Source organism: Xenopus tropicalis, chromosome 3 (genome assembly GCF_000004195.4).
Source record: "Xenopus tropicalis strain Nigerian chromosome 3, UCB_Xtro_10.0, whole genome shotgun sequence".
In the NCBI taxonomy this organism is placed as follows: Eukaryota; Metazoa; Chordata; class Amphibia; order Anura; family Pipidae; genus Xenopus; species Xenopus tropicalis.
The window spans coordinates 142036244-142063900 of NC_030679.2; the positions used below are offsets into that span (position 1 = coordinate 142036244).

Consider the following 27657-nt stretch of genomic DNA (forward strand, 5'->3'; position numbering starts at 1 on the left):
ATAATGGTCACTACAACAGGTCCTCTGCACTCATTAGCCATTATCAGTATATATATACGGGGCATTAACCCATTCTGTGCATTAAGCTACCAAGCAATGCCCTCCCCTTTACGCAAAACAGGGATTGTTTATCCATATATTGCAATATACTTCAAGCTGGCCAACTATGACACACTCACCCCCGGTCTGGCCTACACTCACTCACCCCCGGTCTGGCCTACACTCACTCACCCCCGGTCTGGCCTACACTCACTCACCCCCGGTCTGGCCTACACTCACTCACCCCCGGTCTGGCCTACACTCACTCACCCCCGGTCTGGCCTACACTCACTCACCCCCGGTCTGGCCTACACTCACTCACCCCCGGTCTGGCCTACACTCACTCACCCCCGGTCTGGCCTACACTCACCCCTGGTCTGGCCTACACTCACCCCCGGTCTGGCCTACACTCACCCACGGTCTGGCCTACACTCACCCCTGGTCTGGCCTACACTCACCCCCGGTCTGGCCTACACTCACCCCCGGTCTGGCCTACACTCACCCCCGGTCTGGCCTACACTCACCCCCGGTCTGGCCTACACTCATCCCCGGTCTGGCCTACACTCACTCACCCCTGGTCTGGCCAGTCCTACACTCACCCCCAGTCTGGCCTACACTCACCCCCGGTCTGGCCTGTCCTACACTCACTCACCCCCGGTCTGGCCAGTCCTACACTCACTCCCCGGTCTGGCCAGTCCTACACTCACTCACCCCCGGTCTGGCCTGTCCTACACTCACTCACCCCCGGTCTGGCCTGTCCTACACTCACTCATCCCCGGTCTGGCCAGTCCTACACTCACTCACCCCCGGTCTGGCCTACACTCACTCACCCCCGGTCTGCCCAGTCCTACACTCACTCACCCCTGGTCTGGCCAGTCCTTTACTCACCCCCGGTCTGACCAGTCATACACTCACTCACCCCCGGTCTGGCCAGTCCTACACTCACTCACCCCCGGTCTGGCCTACACTCACTCACCCCCGGTCTGGCCTGTCCTACACTCACTCACCCCCGGTCTGGCCTGTCCTACACTCACTCACCCCCGGCCTGGCCTGTCCTACACTCACTCATCCCCGGTCTGGCCAGTCCTACACTCACTCACCCCCGGTCTGGCCTACACTCACTCACCCCCGGTCTGGCCAGTCCTGCACTCACTCACCCCCGGTCTGGCCAGTCCTACACTCACTCACCCCCGGCCTGGCCTGTCCTACACTCACTCATCCCCGGTCTGGCCAGTCCTACACTCACTCACCCCCGGTCTGGCCTACACTCACTCACCCCCGGTCTGGCCAGTCCTACACTCATTCACCCCCAGTCTGGCCTGTCCTACACTCACTCACCCCCGGTCTGGCCAGTCCTACACTCACTCACCCCCGGTCTGGCCTGTCCTACACTCACTCACCCCCGGTCTGGCCTATTCTACACTCACTCATCCCCGGTCTGGCCAGTCCTACACTCACTCACCCCCGGTCTGGCCTGTCCTACACTCACTCACCCCCGGTCTGGCCAGTCCTACACTCACTCCCCGGTCTGGCCAGTCCTACACTCACTCACCCCCGGTCTGGCCTGTCCTACACTCACTCACCCCCGGTCTGGCCTGTCCTACACTCACTCATCCCCGGTCTGGCCAGTCCTACACTCACTCACCCCCGGTCTGGCCTACACTCACTCACCCCCGGTCTGCCCAGTCCTACACTCACTCACCCCTGGTCTGGCCAGTCCTTTACTCACCCCCGGTCTGACCAGTCATACACTCACTCACCCCCGGTCTGGCCAGTCCTACACTCACTCACCCCCGGTCTGGCCTACACTCACTCACCCCCGGTCTGGCCTGTCCTACACTCACTCACCCCCGGTCTGGCCTATTCTACACTCACTCATCCCCGGTCTGGCCAGTCCTACACTCACTCACCCCCGGTCTGGCCTGTCCTACACTCACTCACCCCCGGTCTGGCCAGTCCTACACTCACTCCCCGGTCTGGCCAGTCCTACACTCACTCACCCCCGGTCTGGCCTGTCCTACACTCACTCATCCCCGGTCTGGCTGGCCAGTCCTACACTCATTCACCCCCAGTCTGGCCTGTCCTACACTCACTCACCCCCGGTCTGGCCTATTCTACACTCACTCATCCCCGGTCTGGCCAGTCCTACACTCACTCACCCCCGGTCTGGCCTGTCCTACACTCACTCATCCCCGGTCTGGCTGGCCAGTCCTACACTCATTCACCCCCAGTCTGGCCTGTCCTACACTCACTCACCCCCGGTCTGGCCTGTCCTACACTCACTCATCCCCGGTCTGGCCTGTCCTACACTCACTCACCCCCGGTCTGGCCTATTCTACACTCACTCACCCCCGGTCTGGCCAGTCCTACACTCACTCACCCCCGGTCTGGCCTGTCCTACACTCACTCACCCCCGGTCTGGCCAGTCCTACACTCACTCCCCGGTCTGGCCAGTCCTACACTCACTCACCCCCCGGTCTGGCCTGTCCTACACTCACTCACCCCCGGTCTGGCCTGTCCTACACTCACTCATCCCCGGTCTGGCCAGTCCTACACTCACTCACCCCCGGTCTGGCCTACACTCACTCACCCCCGGTCTGCCCAGTCCTACACTCACTCACCCCTGGTCTGGCCAGTCCTTTACTCACCCCCGGTCTGACCAGTCATACACTCACTCACCCCCGGTCTGGCCAGTCCTACACTCACTCACCCCCGGTCTGGCCTACACTCACTCACCCCCGGTCTGGCCTGTCCTACACTCACTCACCCCCGGTCTGGCCTGTCCTACACTCACTCACCCCCGGCCTGGCCTGTCCTACACTCACTCATCCCCGGTCTGGCCAGTCCTACACTCACTCACCCCCGGTCTGGCCTACACTCACTCACCCCCGGTCTGGCCAGTCCTGCACTCACTCACCCCCGGTCTGGCCAGTCCTACACTCACTCACCCCCGGCCTGGCCTGTCCTACACTCACTCATCCCCGGTCTGGCCAGTCCTACACTCACTCACCCCCGGTCTGGCCTGTCCTACACTCACTCACCCCCGGTCTGGCCTACACTCACTCACCCCCGGTCTGGCCAGTCCTGCACTCACTCACCCCCGGTCTGGCCAGTCCTACACTCACTCACCCCCGGCCTGGCCTGTCCTACACTCACTCATCCCCGGTCTGGCCAGTCCTACACTCACTCACCCCCGGCCTGGCCTGTCCTACACTCACTCATCCCCGGTCTGGCCAGTCCTACACTCACTCACCCCCGGCCTGGCCTGTCCTACACTCACTCCCCCCCTGTCTGGCCAGTCCTACACTCACTCACCCCCGGTCTGGCCAGTCCTACACTCATTCACCCCCAGTCTGGCCTGTCCTACACTCACTCACCCCCGGTCTGGCCAGTCCTACACTCACTCACCCCCGGTCTGGTCTGTCCTACACTCACTCACCCCCGGTCTGGCCTATTCTACACTCACTCATCCCCGGTCTGGCCAGTCCTACACTCACTCACCCCCGGTCTGGCCTGTCCTACACTCACTCACCCCCGGTCTGGCCAGTCCTACCCTCACTTTTATCTGATTTACCAACCTACTCCTTCAATATACATTTAACAATATGCGTAATGGTGCAATATCAATACCATAACTTCCTTCTCATAGGTGGTAAATGGAGAGGCCCGAGCCGTACTGAAAAGTGCCATGCTTATGAGGCGGTTCCCCGTACTCTCTCTGCTACTGGGAAAGCACTTGTACGTCACAGTCACAGTCCTGACCAATGCAGGTACCAATATAGTAGCCAGTTACTGAGCATGTGTATTATTTACTATGTGCCAGCACCCTTACATACTATCCCTCTACCTTACCAACCCCCCCCCCCGGCCCTACCATTACAGGTATCCACCCCCTACATGTATATTGCGCTCTATGTAATATCAACAGTCAGTTGGTACAATCTAACAAAGCACCCAGTGGGCTACTGGCCAGGGCCAAATATTGCCCAAATTATTGCTAACAACCCCAAGGGAACCTAGTGATGTATCATTGTATCTGTTACAGGCAGTGACATGGTGGAAGCTGAGAGGACTGGGATCCCCGTAGTTGACAAAGCATTCAATTTGCTATTCACCAAGAGCTCAAACTATTTCAAGCCAGGCTTGCCCTATACACTCTGGGTAAGGAACGTGCACCGTATAAGGGCCAGAAACGTACATACGCTAAATTCAAGCCAACAATATCACACAGTTTACTATCACTCTTATTTTTTGTACCTTCAGATCTCGATTGAGAACCCTGACGGATCTCCGGCTTCTGCTGTGAGTGTTTGCACATTGACTGATGAGTGCCGTAGGTCTGACAAGGATGGGACCGCGCAATTAGTGATAAACACTCCAGCGGACAGTACAAATCTGGAAGTGAAGGTGAGTTCATATCAGTGAAACTTACCCTTTATGGGTTCCAGCCTGAGAGAGCCCCATATACCAGCCAGTAAGCTGGCAACTTCTTCTGCATGGGCAAACTCACAGCTTGTTGGGCCACCTCTATAGTCTAGAAGAGCACACAAGAGTGGAGTCATTTCAAGGTGCTTGTGGCCCTGGGGTCATTCTTGGTGTCATTTTCATCCTCCGTGTTACTGCACAGTATGTGCTAAAAGCATCTTTGACATCATCTTTTTTGCTAAGATGCGGACGGAAGCTTTAGATGTTCTGCCACACCGGCAAGCGACTGGCACGTTCACCATCCAGGCCTACAAACCACAGGGCAACTCGAAGAATTACTTGCACGTTGACATCATGGCCCCCAAGGTGGGACTATATAATAACCTGCCTGTGAACTTCTACGTGAGGAGCGTGGAAGCCGATGAGAGTATCCAGAAAATCTCTTTTATGGTAATAAAAAAGTTCAATGTTCCCTTGAGTTCTTCAGACTGGATTTCCCATGTTCTCTACTGTCTTCTTGTTTCTGCTTCATTCTCCTGCCCCATTAATTATTAACATCACTGATAAATAAGCCTTGTTGTCTTCTCATTGCTTCCAACTGCTTTTCTGTGGCCTACAGAAAGTGTAGGACTTCCTTACACTTCCATCCCCTCCCCAAAGACAGCTCTGTCCCAGACCATGACCTGGAATCTTCTCTCTTCAGGTTCTTAGCAAGGGCCGGATCGTACACGTGGGCAAAGTAAGCCGGCAGAAAGGCCAAGGACTTGTGGTCACATCTATTCCTGTCAACGAAAAGTTCATGCCATCTTTCCGAATTGTGGCGTATTATATAGCGGGCAAAGAAGGGCAGGAAATTGTGTCAGACTCAGCCTCTGTGGACATTCAGGATTCCTGCATGGGAAAGGTGAGTGGAGGCCTTAGTTGGGGTTCCAGATCGGACTACATGGGGCAAATGTTGGAATTTAGACACCGGCTTCTTAATAGCACCCCTTTATTGACTCCCCAAAACATTTTTTGGATGACTCCTCATTTTTTTTAACTATCATGGGGTGAAGAACCTTTCCTTGAGCAGAAGGAAGGCCAATAAAGCAAATGTGTTTTGAGGAACCAAGACCCTAGCCTAGTGGTTCTCAACCTTCCTAATGCCACAATCCTTTAATACAGTTCCTCATGTTGTGGTGACCCCCGACCATAAAATTATTCCTAAGACCCTCGGAAATATGTGTTTTCTGATGGTCTTAGGCGACCCCTGTGAAAGCCCCAAAGGGGTCCCGACCCACAGGTTGAGAACTGATGCCCTAGCCTTAGCTCCAGTAATGATATCTTGGCTAAGACAGAAGACTTTATGTGGACACGCAGGGCTATAGAAATGCAACAAACCTTAAGTTTAATTGTATTTAATGTATTTTTGTTAAAAATACTGGATACTTGAAAGGCAGAAGTCCACTGGAATAATGGAGAAATGGCGACATTATATCACTATATCAATATTTTGTCTTCTGCCCCCGACAGATTGAGTTTCGTCAAAATCCCAAGAAGATGTCCTTTAATCCTCAACCTGGAAATTCCATCAGTATGTTGATCACCGGGGACCCCGGGGCCCACGTCGGACTCGTGGCCGTGGACAAAGCCGTTTTTGTTCTGAACAAAAAGAACAGGATTTCCCAAGCCAAGGTGAGAAACAGCGGAGGTGTGGGGGGATTACTTGTGGGCTATGAAAGACTTGAATTGGGTCACAGAGGACTTTCTGGGGCAATCTAGGGTTCAGTCTGTGCAGGGACTATTCTGAGCACTGTAGGGATATTGCAGTGTAAGATATTTCTATAGAGCAACTATGTTGGGGTACAGTGGTTCTGGGGGCACTGCACTGGGACACAGAGTCTTTTGAAGGAATTTGTATTCGGACGTGGCAATCTGAGTAGGGACTGTATTGGGGGCACAGTATTAAGTCATAAGGGGCTATAGGGGTCTTGTAATACAGCACAGTGAGGTGATACTTTATTGGGGGGATGGTGGGCAGTGGGAATCAAGCTATAGGGTATATTTGGGATCCCCAACCTTTTTATAATCATGAGCCACATTCAGACGTAAATAGTGTCGGTGAGCCACACAAGCATGAAAAAAGTTCCTTGAGGGTGCCAAAGAAGGGCTGTGATTGGCTATTTGGTAGCCCAATGTGGGCTGCTGGCCTGCAGGAGGCTCTGCTTGGAGTAAAACTGTGTTTTGGGGCTTCCAAAACTTGCCTCCAAGCCAGAAATTTTAAAATGGCCACTGAGAGCAACATCAAAGGGGAAGAGCAACATGTTGCCCCCGAGGCACTGGTTGGGGATCACTGGGCTATATTGATACTGTATTGGGGGATGGTGGACCGTGGGAATCAAGCTATAGGTTATATCTGGGATCCCCAACTTTTTTTTACTCGTGAACCACACTCAGATGTAAATAGTGTTGGGGAGCCACACAAGCATGAGAAAAGTTCTTTGGGGGATGCCAAATAAGGGCTGTGATTGGCTATTTGGTAGCCCCATGGGGACTGCTGGTCTTCAGGAGGCTCTGCTTGGAGTAAAACTGTGTCTCGGTGCTTCCAAAACTTGCCTCCAAGCCAGAAATTTTAAAATGGCCACTCGGAGCAACATCAAAGGGGGAGAGCAACATGTTGCCCCCGAGGCACTGGTTGGGGATCACTGGGCTATATTGATACTGTATTGGGGCATTGAGGCTAGTTTGGTTTTTAGTGCACTAGTATGACAATGAATTCCACTGATCTAATGAGGTACATTGTGTAAAGCACGTTCTGGGGCACTTAGTAGATCATTAGACTTCAGTAGGCTCACCCAGATCCACGCTTACCAGACCTTGGCAGGTAATGAACAGGGCAATGGGCATATGGGCACGTCTGAATTATGCCATTTCAGTCCATAGTTTCTTTTAGCCATGTAAAACTCTACATGGCTTGACCAGGCCACCAATCAGGGCACTAGATCGCCATCCAAAGAGTAGAACCAACTGCCCCCTCCAATAGGAACAGTAACACAATGTTCAACTTGCTGTCATGTGGGTCTCTACAGATTTGGAAGGAGCTGGAAGCAAGCGACCTGGGCTGTACCATCGGTGGGGGAAGTGATAACGCAGCCGTGTTTACCGACGCTGGACTTTCTGTAGTGACCAACATTGGCCTTAATAATCCCATTAGACAAGGTGAGAAGGTGATGGGATCTACTGATGATATGTCAATGTATTCTCCCCAGCAAGAAACCAAAAGCCAGTGGCTTCTTATCTATCCCTCATATGTAATAAAAAGCACTAAGTTTGCCCAGGAGCAGTAACCCATAGCGACCAATCAGATGTTTGTTTTTCAACAGGTGATCAGTAAATGTTACCTGCTGATTGGTTGCTATGGGTTACTGCTCCTGGACAAACTTAGTAGGGCTCGTTGATAATAACCCGTAACATCGCAATGTCATTATGATTTATTTATTAATAAATTAAGAGTTTTATGGGGAATTTAAAATTATTTATGACCCAATGATCTGCCTCTGCAGAACTCCGCTGCTCCCAGGGTCAAAGGAAGCGTCGCTCCGTCCCCCTGACTGGACTAAAGGCAAAGAAAGGTATTTATAGCTGTTATTTTCTCTGTAATATATTAATATCCCCTATTACAACTCTATAGGAATAATAAGGCACAAGGCTGCAGGCTGAGTTATACAGGGAACTCTGAGTATCACTCATGTATTATAAGGGATAATGTACCCCCTACTGTAAATGATAAGGATATTAGCAGTCACTGAGGGGTTCTGTGCCCATATAAAGGCACAAGGCTGCAGGCTGAGTTATACAGGGAACTCTGAGTATCACTCATGTATTATAAGGGATAATGTACCCCCTACTGTAAATGATAAGGATATTAGCAGTCACTGAGGGGTTCTGTGCCCCCCATATAAAGGCACAAGGCTGCAGGCTGAGTTATACAGGGAACTCTGAGTATCACTCATGTATTATAAGGGATAATGAGACTTTATTAATGTATTTATCCCCCCTGTTATTATTTGCACACTGTGTGAGTTGCTGAATCCAAGACACTGTTTCCCACCCCAGTTCAGGAGTACAAGGATTTGCGGCTGCGGCGCTGCTGTGAGGAGGGAATGCTGGAGAATCCCATGGGATATTCCTGCCAGAGACGGGCCCAGTATGTGCTGGAGGCTGGCGACTGCTCTGCCATATTCCTCGAATGCTGCAAGTTTATTTATGAATCGCCGCCAGTCAGAGGAGGCTCCAGGGGACCCAAAAGAAGGCCAAGTATAACCTCATTCAGTAAGTATGTGGGAGGAGACTGGCAGAATGGGGGTGTGGCTAAGCATAGCTGTGGCATTAGGGGCGTGTCTTATCAACATGTGCTCATTTACACATCAAGTTCCAGGGTCCTATAGGAAACATACCAGCCACTACCTGGCAACTCCCAGAATCCCATTTGAGGAGAAGGAAAGTCATTTTGGCAATTTATTGCCAATAAATTTGCAACATTAGTGCCACCTAGAACCCTATATATATTCTGCAGAAACCTTTACCATACCTGAGTAACAGCCCTAGAAGCTCCCTCTGTCTGTTTAAGATAGCAGCTGCCATTTCAGCTTGGTCTCAGTAGCTTCCTGCTGCAGCTCTGGCTGGTAGCAAATTCTGATGGGAGGGGGAGTGAATTCTGATGGGAGGAGGAAAAGGGAGGGGGAGGAGGAAAAGGGAGGGGGAGAGAGGTACAAACTGAGCAGACTCGTGCCGTGCCCTGAAGGATTTTTCTGAGAGTCTGACACAGAGTCTGTGCATAAAAGAAGAAAATAAATCCTGTGTTTCTTTTGATAGAGGACTCAGAGCCTTGTTTCTGTGAGTGCTTATGGCTTTCTGATAAAGCTTACTTAGTTTTTACCTTTTAAAATGATGGGCATTGTAGTCCAGCAGCATCAGCAGATCCATAGGTTTTCTTATTCCTTCCATATACATTTTATTTCCCTGTTCCTTCCTTCTCCCAGTCCATGCAACCTCTGCCGGAGAAAGCCAGGATGATATGGATTCCTACATGGATATCAAAGACATCAGCTCCCGTACCATATTCTCTGAGAGCTGGCTATGGAGGGTAGAAGTACTGCCGCCCCGGGCAGACCACACTGGGTACGTATTCTCCCTACTGCACTGAAGCAGCCATTTTCCTTTCTGTTTCCGGCCCCAAAATGGACACCTGAGCTTTTCATTCTACCCGCTTCCATCACCTCCAACTTAAAAGAGTAGTTCACCTTCAGATTAACTTTTAGTATATTATAGAATGGGCATTTCTTAGCAACTTTTCAATTGGTCTTCATTTTTTATATTTTCTGAATTATTTGCCCTTTTCTTCCAAATGGGGGTCACTGACCCCGGCAGCCAAAAAACCTGTTGTTCTGTGAGGCTACAGTTTTATTGTTATTGTTATATTTTATTACTTTTCTTTCTATTCAGCCCACTCCTATTCATATTCCAAAGTCTCACTCACACCGCTCCTTGGTTGCTAGGGTAATTTGAACCCTAGCAACCAGATAGTTGCTCAAATTACAAACTGGAGAGCTGGTGAACAAAGCACAAAATAATTCCGGAATGGCCTATAAATCTCTTCATTCCATGACCCTCTTTGCTGCCGATCACCATTTATAACTATGGGCCCACCTCTGCTCCACCTGTAACCCCACCCACTACTCCCATTTCCCCTTTCCTTACATCATAGCCCCACCCCAAATGACAGTTGGCTTGGCCAGGCACTTCAGCTGAATCCAAATCCTTCTACAGGAGACATGCATCTGTCAGATCTACAGGGCAGCTCTGCCAGATTTCTATACTGGTGGAGGCTGAGTTGGGGACATGTTTGCGGTGTTAATGCCATGGTAGGAGGCAATGGGGTCTGGTTGGGGCCAAAAATCTCCCATAAACCACTCTCCTGGACTGTGATGTCTCTGGATATAACTATGTGTTTCCCCTCTTCTCCTGAAATACATTTAGAACATGCTCAACATGGCTGCCAGGAATCACATGGTGCCCATACACATGAAGATCCACTCGCTTGGCGAGGTCGCCAAGCGAGCAGATCTTCTCCCAATATCCCCACCTACGGGTGGGCGATATTGGGGAAAATGTAGGCTAATTCGATTGTTTGGCCCTGGGGCCAAACGATCGAATTATAGTGGCAGCAATGGGGCAGTCGGTTCAGGGACCGCATCGGCTTGTTGATGCAGTCCCCAAACTGACTGCCCCATTGCCGCCATTATAATTCGATCCGACTCAATCTTTTAACCTGCCGATCAATATCTGGGCAATTTCAGGCCGCTCCTTCCTGCCCCTACACGGCCAATAAGCTGTCAAATCATTCCAAGGGAATAATATCGGCAGCTACAGTCGGTCCGTCTAGGCCTCCTTTAGTTTCTTTTTGCCAGTTACCTGGACTGTTGTGTTGTATTTGCCCTTCTCACTTGTGTTCATCTTTCAGCTGGGCGTCCAAAATTATATCTCCCCCACTGCCAGAATCAATCACCACTTGGGAGTTCCTGGCTGTCAGCATGTCTCCTACTAAAGGTACTATTTAGGAACGTTTCATAATAATACATCCAGATCGGGAACATGGTCGGTATCATGTTCTAAGCTAAAAACATGGTTGTTCCTGATGTGTCTTAATGCAAAAGATTGAAGCAGCAACACACGTGGCTTATCCCAGATGTAAAGAATGAGATAAAGAATATGTTGGTTCTTTTAAAATACATGTAAATAATAATAATAGCAAGGATGAAGAAGAAAATAATCAGAGGGGACAGACGTCATGTAGGCCCTATCAATATTATCTGTTATAAAGCAGCTATCAAAAAGGCAAAAATAGAAAATAAGGAACTGGTTAGTTCACTTGCAAAGACCAATCCCGAAAAAAGTATATCAATAATAGAAAGGTGAGAGTGTGGGTCCTATCGGGTATTATAATAAAGCAAGTGTGCTTAATGATCTTCCTCAGTGTATAGAATAAAGAAGATGGGTTTTTCAGCTCTTGTAATCTAGTAGTAAAAATAAAAATATTGGTAGGCACCAGGTTACCCTGCTCACAGCATCTTTCCATGAATGTGAATGGGGGATGTGCAATCTATAGCAGATGACTTTTGAGGGATCTCAGTGTCTATTGATCCTTAGTGCCCTTCTTTGCCTCTCTACAGGTATCTGTGTTGCTCAGCCATACGAACTCACGGTGAAGAAACCATTCTTCATCGATCTTAGGCTTCCATATTCCGTGGTGCGTAATGAGCAAGTAGAGATCCGTGCTGTCCTATACAGCTATATAGAGGAAGACATTGAGGTAAATATGACCGGATTGGAGATGTATGATCGCTAGCGATTGGCGAAATGTTTCGCCAGGCATGAATTTGCGGCCAATTTCCACGTTTTGCCATTGGCGGATTGTTTCACGAAACGGATGAAAAAATTTGCCACGGAAAGAATTGCTGCGCGTCCAAAAATTGTTGCAGGCATCAAAATAATAGCTGCGTGTCCAAAAATTGTTGCAAGAATAGTTGCACGTCCAAAAATTGTCGCAAGAATAGTCACAGGTGTCAAAAGAATAGTTGCTAGTCCAAAAATTGTTGCAAGAATAGTCGCAGGTGCCAAAAGAATAGTCGCGTGTCCAAAAATTGTCCCAAGAATAGTCACGGGTGTCAAAAGAATAGTTGCGAGTCCAAAGGTTGTTGCAAGAATAGTTGCGGGTGTTAAAAGAATAGTTGCGAGTCCAAAGGTTGTTGCAAGAATAGTTGCGGGTGTCAAAAGAATATTCGCGCGTCAAAAAATTGTTGCAAAAATAGTTGTGGGTGTCAAAAGAATAGTCGCGCGTCCAAATATTTTGCAAGAATAGTCGTGGGCGTCAGTTTTTTTCTGTGCTACATTTTTGCCGTTTCGCAAAGTTTTCACCATTTCGTGAATCTTTTGAAAGATTCACTCATCACTAATGATCACAATGATAGTGCGGTGATATCACCCAGAAACCCTAATATCACCCTAATAAAATAGTTTCAATGGAACATTTAATCGGTTTTCTGCTGGTACTTCTGGTAGGTGCGGGTGGACCTCCTGTATAACCAGGATATGTGCAGCTCAGCCACAAAGGAAAGTACGTATCGCCAGGTGGTGAAGATGGGACCCGGTGCCATTGCCGTAATTCCGTTTGTCATTGTGCCGTTGGTGGCTACTGATCTACAGGTGGAAGTTAAGGCTTCAGTGAAAAACACAGGATTTGACGATGGCGTGATGAAAAAGCTGAAGGTTGTGGTAAGTGGCGGACACCCGTATCAAGTTTAGGACTAGAGTGTCAGCTTCTGAGTGTCCTACTGTTGTCCATCGACACATGTTTAAGTTGAACATTTCTTCTCTTTTGAAACAGCCAGAAGGGATGAAGATCTTTAAAACCATCCAGAGCATCATCCTGGACCCCTTAGGATCAGGTAGGTGATTGTTCAGTTTGAGATTCCTGCAATGACCCCAGGGGACCCATTTATTACATTTTTTCAATGAACTGTAGAGCAGAGAAACCAAGGGTGGTTGCCTACCTCTGAGAGCACATTAGTCCCCATTCAACTTTGCTCTAAATGAGAGTTCCTCGAGGTTTTTCTCTGGTTACCCAGTAATTGCTTTAGTAACAGTTACACTCATCGCCATAATTACTATTGTCTCTAGGAATATTACTGTATTACAGTAAAGTTATGGAGACACACTCTTAACAACTTCTGTTGCTTGAACACCACATGCTGCATAAAGCATCCCGATATATAAGGGGTGGGCAAACTACGGCACGTGGGCCACCTCCAACCCCTTGGTCTGTTTAATCCGGCCTGCCGGCTCTGCAGGTCTCATCAAGCGAGACTTGGCATTTGGGGACTGACGGGCGGAAACGGCGTAATGATGGCCCGGCCCACCGGTAAGCCAATGTGGCCCCCTGAGCCAAAAAGTTTGCCCACCCCTGCGATATATGGTGTGCACAGACACCTACCTTTGACCCATGAAAACAATGCCGTCTGCATTAAGCAGCACTGTATCCAGGAGGGAAAAACTTTTGCGCTCCTTAGTGCTCTTCCACATCTGTCCAGGGTCTTCGTAACGATGCTATGCCTGTTCTTGCCTCTTCAAGAGGCATTTACTGTGTCCCCCATGCTAAGTTGTTTGCAGTTTAAGATGGCCGTTCATGGGCTGATGTAGTAGAGCAGTTTGCAATTGGCAACTTTATTGTTTAGTTTGTGGGCCCAAAATTATCATCTTGCTCAACTGAAAGCCATATTCTGGGCTGGTCAGTCTAAATATCTATTGGCCTATATACATTACCTCATCTGATCATTGAGCCGACTGCAAGGTGTCTAGTTTTGGTCTAGCATACATCAACAAAATATCCACTATCCATAATGTAAATTAATGGATACAAGTAGCTGCATTTGATGAATTAAATGCTTTTGTGAACATCCGAAAATGCCAAGATGTCTTCTTCTCTGTCCTTTCCATCTACTTCAGTCCTGAAATACCTCAAAACCTTTTTTTGCCTTTTGACCATCAACAGATTCTGGGAAGCAGACAGAATTCATTAATCTTGCTCCGCGCAATGATATAGTGCCCAAGAGTGATCCTGTGACCTATGTCAGCGTCACCGGTAAGGACCATGTTTGTTTCAAAACAATGAGGTGATACCAAGAGATGGGATAAATAAGTCCACAGTGTAATTTATCTAGAACAGTGGTGCCAGATGCAGAAAACCATGGGACTAGTCTGTAAATATTGTTTGTATCATGCTGTTTTGTGAAGATGTTCCTCATCTTCAGAACATCTGAAGATGTTCCTCATGCTAAATTGATAGACCCTAAAACACCAGACAGGAGGCCTCTATTAAACACCAAGGTTGTCCCTTCCAGGGCATAATGACAGTAAGAGAAAAATAGACACAAGATAGAGTATGAGAAATAGAGACAGGAATTCAATTTCACGGCAAATAAATTCCCAGATAACTATACTTTTCATGTGGGACCATCACAGGAAACCTTGTGGCCGAAACACTTGAGAATTCCATTGATGGCTCAAAGCTACATCATCTGATTATGGTGCCATCTGGATGCGGAGAGCAAAATATGATGAGCATGACCCCAAGCGTGATTGCCACGCGCTACCTGGACACCATTGGCCAGTGGGACAGAGTTGGGTTGGAGCTCAGAGAAAAAGCTATCAATACCATTAAAAAAGGTAAGAATGCCATGGACAAAAAAGCAAGGTTCTATCTTTATTTTGCTAGAAATATAGGTGATAAAGCTACTACATCTAGCAGATACTTATTCTGTCTGTCGAAGTTTGATTTTTCCTCTCCATTTTCCACTTTTTACTCTTATATAATATTAATAGGGAACTTTCCTATAATTTGGCACCGTTCCAAATGGACTTAATGTACTGATATGGTCTTCTCCTGCCAAAGATCTAATACAGGTATAGGACCCGTTATACACAATGCTTGGACCAAGGGTATTCCAGATAAGGGGTCTTTCCGTAATTTGGATCTCCATACCATTAGTCTACTAAAAAATCAATTAAACATTAATTAAACCCAATAGGATTGTTTTGCATCCAATAAGGGGTAATTATATCTTAGTTGGGATCAAGTACAGGTACTGTTTTATTATTACAGAGAAAAGGGAATCATTTAACCATTAAATAAACCCAATAGGGCTGTTCTGCCCCCAATAAGGGGTAATTATATCTTAGTTGGGATCAAGTACAGGTACTGTTTTATTATTACAGAGAAAAGGGAATCATTTAACCATGAAATAAACCCAATAGGGCTGTTCTGCCCCCAATAAGGGGTAATTATATCTTAGTTGGGATCAAGTACAGGTACTGTTTTATTATTACAGAGAAAAAGGAATCATTTAACCATGAAATAAACCCAATAGGGCTGTTCTGCCCCCAATAAGGGGTAATTATATCTTAGTTGGAATCAAGTACAGGTACTGTTTTATTATTACAGAGAAAAGGGAGTCATTTAACCATGAAATAAACCCAATAGGGCTGTTCTGCCCCCAATAAGGGGTAATTATATCTTAGTTGGAATCAAGTACAGGTACTGTTTTATTATTACAGAGAAAAGGGAGTCATTTAACCATGAAATAAACCCAATAGGGCTGTTCTGCCCCCAATAAGGGGTAATTATATCTTAGTTGGGATCAAGTACAGGTACTGTTTTATTATTACAGAGAAAAAGGAATCATTTAACCATGAAATAAACCCAATAGGGCTGTTCTGCCCCCAATAAGGGGTAATTATATCTTAGTTGGGATCATGCACAGGTACAATTTTATTATTACAGAAAAAAGGGAATCATTTAACCATTAAATAAACCCAATAGGGCTGTTCTGCCCCAATAAGGGGTAATTATATCTTAGTTGGGATCAAGTACAGGTACTGTTTTATTATTACAGAGAAAAAGGAAATCAGTTTTAAAATTCTGAATTATTTGTTTAAAATGGAGTCTATGGGAGACGGGCTTTCTGTAATTCGGAGCTTTCTGGATAACGGGTTTCCGGATAAGGTATCCCATACCTGTACTTTCATTTGCTACAGTTTGGTCCAGCTTGGTGAAGGTTTGCAAGATATTATCAGTTTTACAAGCTAATAGAACGAACTGTAAGATGCCTCACCAAGTTCATCTTCTAGGCAGAGGATCATAGCATAGCCTTTTCTCACAAACATAATTTTCCGTCAATTGTAGTCTGGCGAAATTAATATAATTCATTATATTAGAGTTTTAAAAAGGCTAACAGCTTGAAAACGAAATCAAAGTAAATTGTGAAAGCTGATTCGCTAAGCCTTGCCTGCTTTGATGTCCTCTTTGCACAGATGGAACCCCTTGTGAATGAAATAGGCACATCAGCTTTATGTATTTTTTGCCTTTGCAGGATATAGCCAACAGCTGGCGTACCGGAAATCTGACAACTCGTATGCAGCATTCGCTAACAGACCCAGTAGTACATGGTGAGGAGATGTAAGGTGGAAGCCATATTTTCCTTCCCCCTTGTGTTCTTCCCAACCGTCCTTTTTTTTTTACCTTCCCTTTCTTTAATTGAAATTTCTTTGACTTTTGAAGGCTGACAGCTTACGTGGCAAAGGTTTTTGCTATGGCCTCAGGGCTGACTAATATTGACAAAGATGTGGTCTGTGGAGCCGTCAAATGGCTCGTGCTGAAGCAACTGCCCGATGGAATGTTCCAAGAAGATGCTCCTGTCATTCATGGGGAGATGGTTGTAAGTAGACAAATGATGGTTCCAAAAAGACCGTGAGTTGGAAAAAGGTTCAGCAAGTACTGTGCACATTTGTTTAGGAAAAGGTGGCCAGATGGCATTATAGAACATAGAAGAAAAGATAATTAAGAGATAATTCAACAAGCGAAAGAGTGGAGACTCAAGGAAGAAAGAAATATGATGGCCATACGCTGGGCTGTTTTTGAAAGCCGAATCAAAAGTTCTGAGGAAACAAATAATAAAGGTTTTGATAATTTCTAACCGTAACCTAATTGTTCTCCTTTAGGGCGGGTCTGGACAGACGGATCCTGATGCTTCTCTTACTGCATTTGTCCTGATTGCATTACTGGAGGCGCAGAGTTACTGCAAAGAGGAGGTGCCAGTGAGTGTCGCAATCATGTTTGTAAAGCCTTCAAAAAAAGGGACAGTTTAGGCCATGTCCTCTTTAGCAAAACCTACACATCTGTCTGGTAAACCCATCCCATTTCTGGTGACTCAACTCAAGACTGTTCCGTGAAAATCTGGACCATTGGGAGCCATGGTGTTCAGATCTGCTCGTTTGGTGAGGTCAGCAAGCAAGCAGATCTTCTCCCAATATGGTCACCTACGGGTGGGCGATATTGGGCTAATTCCCTAGGGCCAAACTTTCTAATTAAAATGGTGGTTCGGAGACCCCATCAATAAGCAGATGCAGTCCCTGATCTGACAGAAAGTTCAAACCTGCTCAATCGAGACCTGGTCAATTTCAGTCCAGATGTCAGTTGGGGAGGGCCGTCTGAAGCCCTGATTCAGCTGCTGAATCGGTCTAAAGGTGGCCATACACGGGCCGATTGTAGCTGCCGATATCGGTCCCTTGGACAGATTATCGGCCCATGAAGGGGCAGAAACGATGGCCATACACAACCGATATCTGGCCTGAAATTGGGCAGATATTGATTGGGCAGGTTAAAAGATTTAGTCGGATCGAGGAACACATCTGCTCATTGATGTGATCCCCGAACCTACTGTGCCATTGCCACCGTTAGAATTTGATTGTTTGAATTAGCCTATATTTTCTCGATATCTCCCACCTGTAGGTGGGGATATCGGGAGGGATCTTAACGTGTATGGCCACCTTAAAGGACTGATATTGGTAGCTGAAATCAGCCATGTATGGCCACCTTTAGTTGGCTCTGACACGTGGCAACTTGTCCTTAGCAGGACTATTGTTTTGATGGGTATAAGTGCCAGTACCCACAGCCCAATAAAAGCTGACAACTCTGTCCGAAAGACCAAAAATCAGCCAGATGTCAACCAGGTAGGCTTAATTTACCCGTCCAATGAGAAAAACATTGGCTTGTTGATGGGATCCTCATCCAAAGGGCCTGTAAGTTCCTCTGTATGATCAGATCAGGCCAATATGAGCCAGCCTGCGGGTGGCCAAATCAAGTCTCTATTGGCAACTGACTATGCATGGCCAGCTTAAGGCCGCCTTATACAGCCTGCCCGGTTATGGAACTGTTCCATGTAGCTCTGTATTTGTCTATATCTCAAAATTGTCTAATTTTGCATAAAAATTTCCCTGGTGGTCCCAGAATGACTAAATATCTCCCGTCCCCCCTCTAGAACCTGGGCCGAGCTGCAAATAAAAGTGTTGAATACTTGGAACTTCGGCTCAAGACACTGAAAATGCCATATTCCGTGTGCATCGTGTCCTACGCTCTGTCTCTTGCTGGGAGATTGCCCAATCACAAGCATCTGATGAAATTTGCACAAGGTACATAGTATCATATATTGATTTTCATTTAGTTTTCTTTATGATTTAAGTTTACAATGACATGTATAAAAGGGTTAAAAATAGCTTTTATACCCTCAGTCCTGTTGAACTTTTGCTTAGTTCTTCTCTTGGAAAGCTCTATTTATTGCCTATGAAGATTCTCATTCATCCAGGTCATGATAGACAGTATCTAGTAGAATTTAGTTGAAAGCAACGGGACTCATGCAAGTGGCTTCTTCAGTTCAAATGAGTGGTAGGGAATTCCACTGAACCCATTGAGCACCAATGCACAGCACAGCCAATGCACCCAGGTCAGTTAGGCCAGACCCCTTCCTGAAGATAATAAACCAATAGGGTGAAGTAGGGTAGGTTAAGGCCAGCTTGCTTGAGACAATGGAAGGGTGAAACAGCAACCTGTTCCAGTAACATAGACACAAAGGGAATGTGCAGAAAGAAAGTGATTGCACATTCAAACTTCCATTTGAAAAAAATGGAAGAAATCAAGGTACAGTTCTCCCAAGGTATAGTGCCATGGAGTTTTTGTGTGTGAATTGTTGTACACTGCAGATGTTGGAATTATATTTGGTCAATATCCAGATTGTGTGCCAGTTATGCCCAACCCAAAGCTTCTAGCCTTCAGATGCACCTTCTGCAACCCACAGCTATTTGGAACCCTGTGCCCACAGCCTCTCTTCAGCCTTGGTTTTATTCTTGGTTTTGCTGGTACTAAGAAACAAACACTGATAAGTCACTAGAGAGGAAACTTGGACAGCTTTCAACTGAATAGTTCCTTGCTCCCCAGAAAGATGATGGTGATATATATTTATTAGCTGTAGAACCAAACATTATGAAAGCCAAATGGGTGAATATGGAAGACAGAAGGGCGGGGACAGAAGGATTAGAAAGAGTAATGAAGTCAAAGCAGATGGGGTAAAAAGTTGGCACAGAGGAGAGGAAAGGAATTCTAAGGGAGAAAGGTGAATAAAGGTGAGAAAGATATAGAGGATTCAAAAAGAGTAAAGGGTGAATGAAGCAATGGTGGGAATGAGTAACCAAAAGAGAAGCAAAAAGTAATGGAGCAGAAAAGTAAAAAGTGGAGAGAAAAACGAGATTGGGAAAGAGATCAAATAAGGACAGGATAAATGAATGTGGAGAACAATTGCAGACAAAGTAGAGAAAGGTAAAAATTGAGTCTGGGATGAGAGGAGAAAGAGAAGACTAAAAAAAGTATATAAGTGAAGGGTAGAAGGATGAGTGATAGAGGCAGAAGGGGGAGAATGAGGACTGAAAATAAGGAAAATTAGAAGAAAACCTAAAAGAAAGAGGCAATAGCGTAGAAGATAATTAAGTAGCTCTTACGATGGCCATACACTCTAAGATCCGTTCTCTTCTCACGATATCCCCACCTACAGCTAGGCGATATCGGGCTAAATCGGTCATTTGGCCCTGGGGTATAGGCGTCCATTCGTTCGGGAGCAAGTCAACGAACCAATGCGGTCCCCAATCCGACTAATTTTCAAACCTGCCCGATCAAGATCTGACCAATTTCAGGCCAGATATCGGTCGGGCAGGCCCGTCGTTAGTGCCCATACACGGGCCAATTAGCTGCCGGATCGGTCTAAGAGACCGAAATTCGCAAATAGAATCAGCCCGTGTATGGCCACCTTTATATAAGATGTGGGATCCAAACTGTGCCTCCATAGATATGTGGTCTTTTGTTCCAACCAATATATTTATATGTACAACTGGAACTCTTTTCATATTTAAGTAGGACCATAAAAAGTAATTGAGGCTCAGCGTTTCAACATCCAAATCCAAACATGGGTTACATTCTGTCCAACGTCCATTAAGAAACAGTCACAGCCAGCCCCGTGACCATTTCTTGAAAAGTGTACAAAAATAATTAATATACTAAACCCAACAAGTGAAATGAAATAGTGTGTTTTTACAACATGGTAATGGGGTTGTTATACCCATAATAACGTTTCCCCAGCTAACCATGACAGGTAGCCAGCATAAACTAGAGAATGCTCACTTGTTCTCCTTGTTTATAGGTGGTACACACTGGGCAGATGCCTCCCCTCATCTTTACTCAATAGAGGCCACGTCATATGCCCTTCTTGCTCTCCTCAAACTCGGCGATTATCACTTGGCCGGACCAGTGTCCCAGTGGCTGGCTGAACAGAGGTTTTACGGTGGAGGCTATGGCTCTACTCAGGTAGGTCTTCTTCTGCTCCTGTTGTTGAGTTGCAGAGCTTAGATTTATGCATTGGTCGTGTATAAAGCCTTGGACCATTTTGCAGGCCACAATAATGGTGTTTCAAGCACTGTCAGAATACCAGATTCATGTTCCCCTTATGAATGATGTTGAGATGGATGTAAAGATCCGTCTTCCGACAAGAAGTGCCCCCCTGACTTGGAGGATTGATTCTGATAATGGCATGGTCAGGCGAAGCGAACAGGTGAGTATGAAGGAGTTCTGTTTGGATACTTGGGGAACAATCCAGAGCAAGTTCTCTGATAGACACTTCATTACTCCTCAAGTTTTGCTTGACTCCCTAGCAAATCTATGGAGGCCTGAGGGACTCATTTCTTCCTATACATTGTACCTGTTGCCCTTAGTGCCAGTTACTGTTTCAGCTGGCAGTTTCAGCTTTGCACAAGATTCCACTTTTCGGTTACTGCCATCTTTTACAACTTTCCTTATCATCTAGTTAAGCCATCCAGCATTATTATAGCCCACTTACAAGAAGAAATAAAATAGCATTGACTAGGGGTTTGGCCTTATGTCATTGGTGAACAGGGTTGGTTGGAAACAGCCATAAATCGAAAATTTCAGGCATCATGGCAGTTGGAACAATTTTCTATGTTTGCTCCTCCTCCTTACTGAGTTTGGTAGGTAAGGTAAGTGTTCTAAAGTGTCTTCATTTCACTCTCACTTCTTTCTCCTTTAGACATCAATGGAAGGCAATATTACAGTGACAGCAACAGGGAGGGGCAGGGGCACAATGACGGTAAGTAAGAGACCTTCTGCAGAAGTTTAGGTACCCTGCCAGGAACCTGCAGATCTTTGGGTATATCTACCAGTGATCTGAAGGTCCTCTGTATCCTTGCAAACAACCTAAAGAGCACTGTGTATAACTGCCAGTTATCTGCAGAGCCTTGGGTATGCCAACCAGTGATCTGAAGGTCCTCTGTATCCTTGCAAACAACCTAAAGAGCACTGTGTCTAACTGCCAGCTATCTGCAGAGCCTTGGGTATACCTACCAGTGATCTGAAGGTCCTCTGTGCCCTTGCAAACAACCTAAAGAGCACTGTGTATAACTGCCAGCTATCTGCAGAGCCTTGGGTATGCCAACCAGTGATCTGAAGGTCCTCTGTGTCCTTGCAAACAACCTAAAGAGCACTTTGTATAACTGCCAGCTATCTGCAGAGCCTTGGGTATGCCAACCCGGGGACCTGCCAGGGACTTGCAGATCATTGTATTTCACTGCTAGTAATCTGCAGAGCCTTTTATATCCCTGCCACCAACCTGTAGAGTGGTGCATATCCCCTCTACCACCTACAGAACCCGCTCCAGGTAAGATACCACCATCCAGGCCAGCGGAGCAGAATGTGCCAAGTAATAAAATAGTCATAACAATGAACCACCTTCTCACCACTCGCAGATAATGAGCGTGTATTATGTCCCACTATCTGAAGATGAAGTCGAATGCAAGAAGTTTGACTTCTCTGTCTCCCTTCAAGAGGTGCCAAATGGTAAATACCTGCTCTTTATGTACTTGTTCCAATCACAGATTCACACTCAGCTCTTTATATCTTCAGATGTGACTTGTGCTATGGGATGTAGCTCAAACTCACAGGAGAGTAAAGGAACCATTATTATTTGTGTCTTTTAGACAAGAAACCACATGGAGTCATTAAGTCTATGTATATGAACATCTGTATGAAGTGAGTATTCTGTATATCTGAGCTGTAACTTGTCTGTTGTCACTGACTGTGAGTGTCAGCTGAGCGGTTAGCCCCATTTAGTTTTCTTGGGTCACCAGGGTCTTGTCTTTGCAGGTTTCTTGGAATTGTTGATTCTACAATGACCATTGTAGATGTAGCGATGCTTACAGGATTCACACCAGACACAAATGACCTGGATATGGTTAGTAACAGACCCAAAGGGGAACAGGTTTAGGCTTTTATCCTAGACAAAGAGGGCATTGAGACTACTGAAAGAAAATGTGGGGGGGGGGGGGTGTTCATGCTAGGGCTTAGAGAAACTGCCAAGACTTGGTGGCTACCAATTATTATAGTCATTGACTTTGTAAGAAAGACAGGGACAAAAATGGACATTGGACCATGTAGAGACAAGGTGGTGAGATCCTACTGTACAAACTACCGGGGAAGGGAGCGTGATTACAGGAGAGAAAGGATTAGTTTTTGCATGTTGTGGGGCTTGTAGACAGCAGGGACAGCATTGGCATGCATGCTCGGGGTGATGTCCACTGAGCACCTTCATCTCTCCTACAGCTGACAAACAGGGTGGAAAGATACATTTCCAAGTACGAGATGGATAAAGAGAGATCAGAACGAGGTTCCCTCATTATTTATTTGGACAAGGTAAGGAACTTTACTAATAGAGTAAAGAACACTGGGCAATTTGTCTTTGGCGATGGATCTGCGGGCATCCTCATAGGCAGCTTTTACCATGCATTTTTGATGACCCTAGGTGTCCAGAACGGAGAATGAATGTTTGAAATTCAAGATTCACCAGAAGTTTGAGGTTGGAGTTCTGCAGCCGGCAGCCGTCACAGTGTATGAATATTACACTCAGGGTAGGTGCCGAGACCTTTATTCCTTTATTCAAACATGGATAGGAGGGAAATGGATGCTATCATTTTGGCTTATTGGGTTGTAAGACCTGAAGTATTCCCATTTTGTCTTCCTCTCGCAGAGTATCGCTGCACTAAGTTTTACCACCCAACGGAAGAGCAGGGGCAGTTGCGCAGGATCTGCACAGGAATAGAGTGTCACTGTGTGGCAGGTATTGCATTGTGTATCTGTAGGGCAGCTCAGTTTGTACATTTAGCATAAAAAACCAGAAAAACAGATCAATCAAAGCTCACGCAAAAGGAATCCAGTGGGGCTGATTACTCTAAACAGATAACTTTAACGAAGTAATTTTGGCCTTACCCAAGAGCATTTTTTTTGAGTGGTTTGAAGTCACTAACCACAATTTATGCAGCTGTCACAGAACTTCCACCCTTGGTCTATGCATGATTAGAATACAGAGATCATCTGAGGTCATTATGTCAATATTATAGGCTTTAGCTGGCAATATACAAGACACCAGAAGCTCCTGCTTCTGTCTATAGATATTTCTTTATAAGGGAGGGTTCCAATAATGAATGTGTCTGTGGATGTCTTCCAATATATCATGTAAATGTTAATGTGTGCCTTAGAGAAAGCCACTGTTGATGGGCCCCTATATAGAAAGCAACAGTAGGTGTGTTCCAATTAGGAATGAATATATGTTCCTATAAATAAAGCCACTGTGGATGTGTTCCTACAAAGAAAGTCACTGTGGATGTGCTCCTATAAAGAAAATGACTGTAGATGTGCTTCTATAAAGAACATTGTTGTAGATGTGCTTCTATAAAGGAAAGTAACTGTAGATGTGCTCCTATAAAGGAAAGTAACTGTAGATGTGCTCCTATAAAGGAAAGTAACTGTAGATGTGCTCCTATAAAGAAAATGACTGTAGATGTGCTTCTATAAAGAACATTGTTGTAGATGTGCTTCTATAAAGGAAAGTAACTGTAGATGTGCTCCTATAAAGGAAAGTAACTGTAGATGTGCTCCTATAAAGAACATTACTGCAGATGTGCTTCTATAAAGAAAGTAACTGTAGATGTGCTCCTATAAAGAAAATGACTGTAGATGTGCTCCTATAAAGAAAATGACTGTAGATGTGCTCCTATAAAGAAAATGACTGTAGATGTGCTCCTATAAAGAAAATGACTGTAGATGTGCTCCTATAAAGAAAATGACCGTAGATGTGCTCCTATAAAGAAAATGACTGTAGATGTGCTCCTATAAAGAACATTGCTGTAGATGTGCTTCTATAAAGGAAGTAACTGTAGATGTGCTCCTATAAAGAAAATGACTGTAGATGTGCTCCTATAAAGAAAATGACTGTAGATGTGCTCCTATAAAGGAAAGTAACTGTAGATGTGCTCCTATAAAGGAAAGTAACTGTAGATGTGCTCCTATAAAGAAAATGACTGTAGATGTGCTCCTATAAAGAAAATGACTGTAGATGTGCTCCTATAAAGAAAATGACTGTAGATGTGCTCCTATAAAGAAAATGACCGTAGATGTGCTCCTATAAAGGAAGTCACTTTAGATGTGCTCCTATAAAGAAAATGACTGTAGATGTGCTCCTATAAAGGAAAGTAACTGTAGATGTGCTCCTATAAAGGAAGTCACTGTAGATGTGCTCCTATAAAGAAAATGACTGTAGATGTGCTCCTATAAAGGAAAGTAACTGTAGATGTGCTCCTATAAAGGAAATCACTGTAGATGTGCTCCTATAAAAGGAAAGTAACTGTAGATGTGCTCCTATAAAGAAAATGACTGTAGATGTGCTCCTATAAAGGAAGTCACTGTAGATGTGCTCCTATAAAGGAAAGTAACTGTAGATGTGCTCCTATAAAGGAAAGTAACTGTAGATGTGCTCCTATAAAGGAAAGTAACTGTAGATGTGCTCCTATAAAGAAAGTCACTGTAGATGTGCTCCTATAAAGGAAAGTAACTGTAGATGTGCTCCTATAAAGGAAAGTAACTGTAGATGTGCTCCTATAAAGGAAAGTAACTGTAGATGTGCTCCTATAAAGGAAAGTAACTGTAGATGTGCTCCTATAAAGGAAAGTAACTGTAGATGTGCTCCTATAAAGAAAGTCACTGTAGATGTGCTCCTATAAAGGAAAGTAACTGTAGATGTGCTCCTATAAAGGAAAGTAACTGTAGATGTGCTCCTATAAAGGAAAGTAACTGTAGATGTGCTCCTATAAAGGAAAGTAACTGTAGATGTGCTCCTATAAAGAAAGTCACTGTAGATGTGCTCCTATAAAGGAAAGTAACTGTAGATGTGCTCCTATAAAGAAAGTCACTGTAGATGTCCTCCTATAAAGGAAAGTAACTGTAGATGTGCTCCTATAAAGGAAGTCACTTTAGATGTGCTCCTATAAAGGAAGTCACTGTAGATGTGCTCCTATAAAGAACATTACTGTAGATGTGCTCCTATAAATCATGTGACAGTAGGAATGTTCATATAAATAATGGGACTTAATATGTTCCTATAATAAAGCAATAGTATATTTTGGGTCTGTGGGTGAGCCCCCTCATGCCTCTTTCCTGCCCCCATGTTTCTTCACCAGAGAGGTGCAATCTCAAGAACGCATTCAAGGGCAAGCTGGATGTGGACGGGCGCTTGCAGTCTGCGTGTGAAGCCGGAGTGGATTACGGTGAGACTTAGATTCATATTATGAGCAATTGAGGAATAAAGCAAAGCAACACTGAAATTGTTGTGTTTCAAAGGGTCCTAAGGGAGGGTCTCCGTGCAGTCCCCCCTGTTGGACCCTCTCTCTGCTAATATTGTCATATGACCTGTTGTGCCCCTTCACAGTGTACGAAACAAGACTGGACAAAACTGAGTCGAATGGGGCGTATGATGTTTTTATAATGACCATCACTAGGATTGTGAAGCTGGGTAAGTCCGTTCCTGCACCTCTCGTTCCTAATCGAGGGGCCCTAGATGTTTCTGGACTGCACTTAGCAGCAGAATCAAGCCTCTGGCAGGGGGAACAATATAAAGGGTGGGTTGGGCCCACGGTACCATTTAAGCAAGAAATATATAAGATACTGACTGGTGGCTACAAGTGCATGTCAATGTCTTCTCCCAATGCCGGCACGGTCGGGGTTCATGATAGGATAAGCTGTTCCCCAATACTAAGGCCTAATGTTATCCTCCCCCAGGCACTGATGATACAGCAGAAGGAAAGCAGCGCCAGTTCTTTAGTCACCAAAGCTGTAGAGATTCTGTGAAACTAACAGAAGGTCGTACATATCTCATCTGGGGCAAAACCGCTGACTTATGGGAAGTAAAGAATGAGTAAGTATGGTCCTGGTCTCAACAATCAAACCACCCCTTCCCATTCATCTTAGGAGCACCTACCTCTCCCTTCTCTCTAATATACCCACATGCACACACATTGTGGGGCACCAACCATAGAAGGCAGACATTAGAACAGCGGTTCTCAACCAGTGGGTTGAGACCTAAGACCATCGGAAAACACATATTTCTGATGGTCTTAGGAATAATTTTATGGTTGGGGGTCACCACAACATGAGGAACTGTATTAAAGGGCCGCGGCGTTAGGAAGGTAGAGAACCACTGAATTAGAAGAACACGCCCATCCTTTATTATGAGGCTCACGTTCCTCATAATGATATCCCTTAATATATACAGTCGGCTAACCCCATGCCACATTCCTTTACCCAGGAAAGCCTACGTGATCAGTGGCGACACGTGGATAGAAGAGGTGCCCACTGGCAAGGAATGTATCACAACACAAACCAAGTTGTGTGAGGAAATCTCCAAGTTTATAGATGAACTGACGCTGGTCGGCTGCACCAACTGAGCCTTCGCTGGGCTGAAAGCTGCTCCTCTCCTGTGTCGCCTTGGATCAGAACCAAGACCATTTTGCCAGCAGATCAACTTATTTCTATTTCTATAAAGACAAAATAAACCGTCTCTGTATATATCTAGATCAGCGGTTCTCAACCCGTGGGTCGGAACCCCTTTGGGGGGAAAACACATATTTCCGATGGTCTTAGTCATTAGAAAGGTTGAGAACCACTGTGCTAGATGAACCCTCTCTGTTGCCCAGGCAAGACCACATTTCCCCCATGCTTGCGGACCATGAACCTGTGAGGGCAGGGCCCTCTATTCATCTCCCTTTGCCTTTTATTGCCCGTTGTTTACTTTGTATGAAACCAATCAATAAACCAGTGCAAGTCTGTCCCAGTAGGTCACAGACTCCCCATTCCCCTCAAGCCTTGCATTCTCCATGAAA

At 45.8% G+C, this 27657-nt stretch overlaps 1 protein-coding gene across 1 annotated transcript in view; it reads left to right on the top strand.

Annotated features, from left to right (window-relative positions):
• Positions 1–27657, top strand: part of LOC100170611 (A.superbus venom factor 1) — a 37306-nt gene extending 9649 nt beyond the window's left edge. Inside the window, exons 10-42 of the mRNA XM_002940050.5 lie at positions 3689–3809; positions 4085–4200; positions 4303–4446; positions 4708–4914; positions 5168–5368; positions 5977–6138; positions 7533–7662; positions 8007–8075; positions 8560–8775; positions 9486–9624; positions 10967–11052; positions 11676–11815; positions 12565–12777; positions 12890–12950; positions 14054–14143; positions 14524–14727; positions 16431–16506; positions 16619–16775; positions 17059–17154; positions 18378–18528; positions 20583–20746; positions 20832–20990; positions 21483–21542; positions 22198–22288; positions 22429–22480; positions 22595–22682; positions 23051–23140; positions 23250–23355; positions 23475–23564; positions 25960–26046; positions 26208–26291; positions 26558–26693; positions 27084–27657. Of these exons, the coding sequence (XP_002940096.3) occupies positions 3689–3809; positions 4085–4200; positions 4303–4446; positions 4708–4914; positions 5168–5368; positions 5977–6138; positions 7533–7662; positions 8007–8075; positions 8560–8775; positions 9486–9624; positions 10967–11052; positions 11676–11815; positions 12565–12777; positions 12890–12950; positions 14054–14143; positions 14524–14727; positions 16431–16506; positions 16619–16775; positions 17059–17154; positions 18378–18528; positions 20583–20746; positions 20832–20990; positions 21483–21542; positions 22198–22288; positions 22429–22480; positions 22595–22682; positions 23051–23140; positions 23250–23355; positions 23475–23564; positions 25960–26046; positions 26208–26291; positions 26558–26693; positions 27084–27222 (4125 nt within the window). The 3' untranslated portion in view covers positions 27223–27657. The remainder of the gene's footprint in view (positions 1–3688; positions 3810–4084; positions 4201–4302; positions 4447–4707; positions 4915–5167; positions 5369–5976; positions 6139–7532; positions 7663–8006; positions 8076–8559; positions 8776–9485; positions 9625–10966; positions 11053–11675; positions 11816–12564; positions 12778–12889; positions 12951–14053; positions 14144–14523; positions 14728–16430; positions 16507–16618; positions 16776–17058; positions 17155–18377; positions 18529–20582; positions 20747–20831; positions 20991–21482; positions 21543–22197; positions 22289–22428; positions 22481–22594; positions 22683–23050; positions 23141–23249; positions 23356–23474; positions 23565–25959; positions 26047–26207; positions 26292–26557; positions 26694–27083) is intronic.